Source organism: Rutidosis leptorrhynchoides, chromosome 7 (assembly GCF_046630445.1).
Source record: "Rutidosis leptorrhynchoides isolate AG116_Rl617_1_P2 chromosome 7, CSIRO_AGI_Rlap_v1, whole genome shotgun sequence".
NCBI lineage: Eukaryota > Viridiplantae > Streptophyta > Magnoliopsida > Asterales > Asteraceae > Rutidosis > Rutidosis leptorrhynchoides.
Window position 1 is genome coordinate 927,296 of NC_092339.1, and position 4,745 is coordinate 932,040.

The 4,745-nt window shown below is 33.9% G+C and overlaps 1 protein-coding gene across 1 annotated transcript; it reads left to right on the forward strand.

Annotated features, from left to right (window-relative positions):
* Positions 1-445: 445 nt before the first annotated feature.
* On the forward strand, positions 446-4,745 carry LOC139858272 (transcription factor TGA7-like). The gene is made up of 8 exons (XM_071847139.1): positions 446-660; positions 762-830; positions 930-989; positions 2,260-2,337; positions 2,844-2,904; positions 2,998-3,269; positions 3,408-3,635; positions 4,489-4,745. Exons 1-8 carry the CDS (start codon positions 463-465, stop codon positions 4,645-4,647), a joined length of 1,125 nt encoding a protein of 374 aa, XP_071703240.1. The 5' UTR covers positions 446-462; the 3' UTR covers positions 4,648-4,745.

The window sequence follows — 4,745 nt, forward strand, 5'->3', positions numbered from 1 at the left end:
TCCAATTATGCTTTTCAGAAAAGGCTGGTGTGATTAATTTTTTTTTATAGTATTGTAAAAGCTGGGGCTTTATTAAGTCGCTCTCATTTACTTTAATTGCTTTTGTTTCAACTTCTTTTAAGTCTTTGCAAAATAGTTGTATACGTGTAACACTACTTGTACATAATATGTAAACCATATTGCTCCGTATTTCTTTTTGTCACATATAATTATGTATTACGTAATTCGGAACTTGCATTCAATATTTTATGTGGAGGAATAGTCGAGATATGCGTCGTTTTCACAAACCCATTTACATTTTTATTTTATTTTAGTGGGTTTAAAAGCCCAAGAAAATGCCATCTTTTTGTTCTCTCATCACTAGTAAATTATTACGAGTATTTATTATGCATCAACCTGTTACTTTCTATTCACAATGAATTTACAACTCTTTTGATGACATTTTAAACCTTACGTTTAAAGATGCAACATGTTAAAATGGCCCCAACACCGATACTGGCACCAACTTCAACCCATTTTTCGACATCAAGAAGGATGGAAACGCACAATCCAGTGCACCAATCTAGTATGTGGGATCATAATGCATTCGAAGGTTATATTAGTCCTAACATGAGCCATTTGCTAACCACTCATCTCGACACAAGGATAACCAATATTAATGTAAGAAAGCAATATTTTGTCTTACTACATATGAATTTTGTGTAATCTTGTAGTTTTACAACTCTTTTAATTAACTGGTATTGTTAATTATGCATTTTTAGGCCGAGAATAGTAACTCTCAAGAATCATTGGAATCTCCACGAGATTCGGAAACAAGTATATCAAATAAGGTGATTAATTATTTCTTGCAACTATATCAGCTGTAAGTTTATGTGTTTAGGTACATGTACATGAGCTTATTAGTTGTTCAAAATGTAAACATATTTCAGTTGCAACGAAGATTAGCACAAAATCGTGAAGCTGCACGAAAAAGTCGTCTCAAGAGAAAGGTATGTGCATTGGATTTGAACTTGTTACACCAATGTTTGCATTTAAACCTGTAAAATTGATCCATTGGTCTAGATGTTTGCCTTTTTTTTTTAAAAAAAAAAAAGAAAAAACACAAAGATTGACGAGTTAAGGTCAAATTGAAAAGATTATTAGTGCAACTATAATGGAAGATTGTACCCGGGCCACAACCTGATACCACTTGTATGATTGTTTCTAACCTAACAAAATGTACAACATATAAGCTCATGAGTTCCATAATACTGTAAAACCAATTGATGATAAAGGGAGGTTCCCATAACTTTATATACTTACAATATTTCTTTCTAACTTCCAATGTGAGATGGTTTGCATTTTTTTTATAACCGATTAACTTCAACACTCTAGACATTCAAACCAAACAAGCTAGACAAATAAACAGGATATAAATTGAATTAGTGCAACTATAATGAAACTAACATAATATTTAACTAAAGTCTACACCTTTAGTTTGTCATGTGGGTTATTAGTGCGTAACAAACTACGCGCTCACCTAGATGAACCAAAATCGCGGCTTAATGGAAACGTTACCGCCACTTAGAGCCTAAATTAAATTCCAAGCATGATTTAAAACCCATGAAAATTTGATCTCACCATTTTCATGGCGTCTCGTTTGTATCGTTTATTTTTATTTTTTTTTATTTTTTTTATGTTGTACTCTTTTTTTCTTTCTTTCCTTCCTACTTTCTGGCCGGAGGTCCCTGGAAGCAATCTCTTTATCCGTCGAATAGAGAGAGAAAAGACTTTTTCTACTCTTTGGAGTGTTTCACTCGGGGTGGAGAAATAATTTCTCTTTATTCTAGGATAGAGGAAAGATTGTCTACGATCAACCTCCCCATACCCCACATAGGTGGGATTGGGTATTGTTGTTGTTGTTGTTGTTGTTGTTGTTGTTGTGGCGCTACATCCAAACTTGTGATGCAACTAAGCCCACTGCTTCCCCAAAGATGCTATCGTGTGAATTAATTACAATCATCCTTATTTTAACACTTACCTACATTTCATTAATGTATATTATGGTCTACTTGAATACTTGGACTCCAAGATTCAAATTTTGACTTACATGGAACTCTTTAAAAGTCAGAAGCATTCAACTTAATTTCAGTCAATAATCATTTTCATGAAAATGATATGTATCTTAAAAGTTTTGGTGTGTTACAACACTTTAATAAAGTGATATATATTTGTAATTATGATAAATATGAATTAAGCACAATTTTATTATGTCTCTAGGCCTATGTTCAAGAACTTGAATTGGGGAGTCTAAAGTTGGCAAAACTGGAGCATGAAATCGAGAGAACCCGAGAACAGGTTAAATTTCAAATTTAACTTGGCATTTTAATTTCAGCTTCAATATCAATAAATATAATTAGGATCAATAAACTCTCATTTTGCCACTAATTGAAGCTCATTCACTCAAGTGTTACTGTAAAACCGTGCGATAACTAAAAAATTGATCTTTGTGTTACTAAACATTTAACCACTGACAAAAGCAAGACACTATTCTATTCTATTGCAATGAACATTTACTAGTTGAAGTAACTTAGTCAGCTATGTAGCATGTGCTAGCTTCTTTATCAGCGGTTTTTGGTTACATCAAGGGGTGACAATTTGGGTTGGGTTGAGTTGGTAGGTTGAAAGTAGCCAACCCATACATAAGTATACGGCCCTCATAACCCCTATAGGTGAATGGGTTTGAATTAATGGGTGACTTTTCTGTTGTCTGACTTAGAATCCCAACCCTAAACCATTTATTATATGCCATTTCTTTTCTTTTCTTTTCTTTTATGCGTTACTTCACCTTATCAAATTTGCAGGCTGTATACATGGATTTATCGAATACAATTCACGGTCTATTACCCTGTAATATCAACTCGGGTAAGTGTTTTCACGTTCATTTTGTATAGATATTGTTATAACAAATATATTATCATTCATACAACACCTTTTGTGACAATTATTCATGTATAGAAATTGTTGAATTTGAGAAGAAATATGAATTGTGGGTTGTTGAACAACAAAAAAAGGAATCTGAACTTGTGAGTATTCTACAAAGGGATATAAGTGATGTGGAGCTGCGTGTATATGTAGAGGGTATGGTAAACCATTACCAACATCTTTTTCGGGTGAAAGTGGATGCTGCAAAAGCTGACGCCTTTAATTTGTTATATGGGTCTTGGAGATCTCCCGTTGAGCAGTTGTTTCAATGGATAGGTGGATTTCGACCGTCACAAATCCTATATGTAAGTCCTACCTACTCTCATTATTCGACGTCACAAACACAACCTACTTTTTAGATTCATGGTATCAAAGAGTTTATGGTTTGTATGATTATTATGTTGTAACAATCGGAGAATTACTTGCACTTTGGATTTTGGTAGATACTTATGCCATGGTTTGAGCCTTTAACTGATCCACAAGTTGTGAACTTATTGAGGTTGAGACACACTTGTCGTCAAGCAGAAGATGCATTGTCTCAAGGAATCGATAAACTTGAACAAACGTTGGCTCAAAGTGTTGCTCAATATATAACGGAAGGTAGAAAGTATGACATACATATCAAGTCTATGATTGAGGGGCTCGAAGCGCTAGAAAACTTCTCAAACCAGGTAACATACCACTAAAGGTCGGGTCAGATGAGAATGAGATGGGTAACATACCATAACAGATTTCGGGTTAAAACAAGTTAGGTTGGGCTGGCTTTTAAACACCTTGTTGTACAGTTTAATATGTTCTACTAATAACTAACGTTATAGCTACAATAAACAATATTGTAAATAGTAATAAACACCTTATTGTATAGTTTCATTTCTTAAAAGAGATACTACCTCCGTCTCATTTCAATAGTCCACAGACAAAAAACACGCAGTTTTAGGAAATTCCACTAACTTCATTTCTCCACCAATGAAATATCATCTTTCCTCTTTCTATTTATGGAAGTGGACTATCAGAATGGAACAACCCAAAATGAAATAGTAGCATATTGGAATGAGACGGAGGTAGTATGATTTAACAAATAAACAATAAAGGGGTGTAAGATTCCGAAAGTGCCCCCGTGAACAGTAAAGGTTTCACTTTTAGTATAGGTTTATCATTATAATTACATTGATTGATAATTATTATTATTTTAATCAAAATGGTATACAAGGTTTCGTGCCTTTATACTAGCCTTTAGGGGGCTTCCAACCCATTTGACTCGTTTACCTTTTAGCTAAACGAATCAAATAAAGCGTCTTCTCTTTGAGGTATAAGGACCTACTTGACCCGTTTGTAATCAATAAAACAAGCCATTTTGACCCATAAGTATGGGCCAGAACTTGAACATACATATATATATATATATATATATATATATATATATATATATATATATATATGTATGTATATATATGTATGTATGTGTGTGTCACAACTTGGAAGATTCATTAATTTTGAAATGGTTATTGACTTTGAAATGGGCAGGCAGACCACCTTCGACATCGGACACTGGAACAAATGTCACGGATCTTGACAACACGACAAGCAGCAAGGGGGTTTCTAGCATTGGGCGAGTACTTCCAACGTCTTCGTGTGCTAAATTCACTTTGGTCAGCTCGCCCTCGTGGTATAATTAGTAGCTAAGCTACTTCAAAGCAACTAGTATTGTCATTAAATTAATATTAAAATGATAATGATACTGTAATGAGGTATGGAATATAGGTGTATTGGGGTTCTTATGA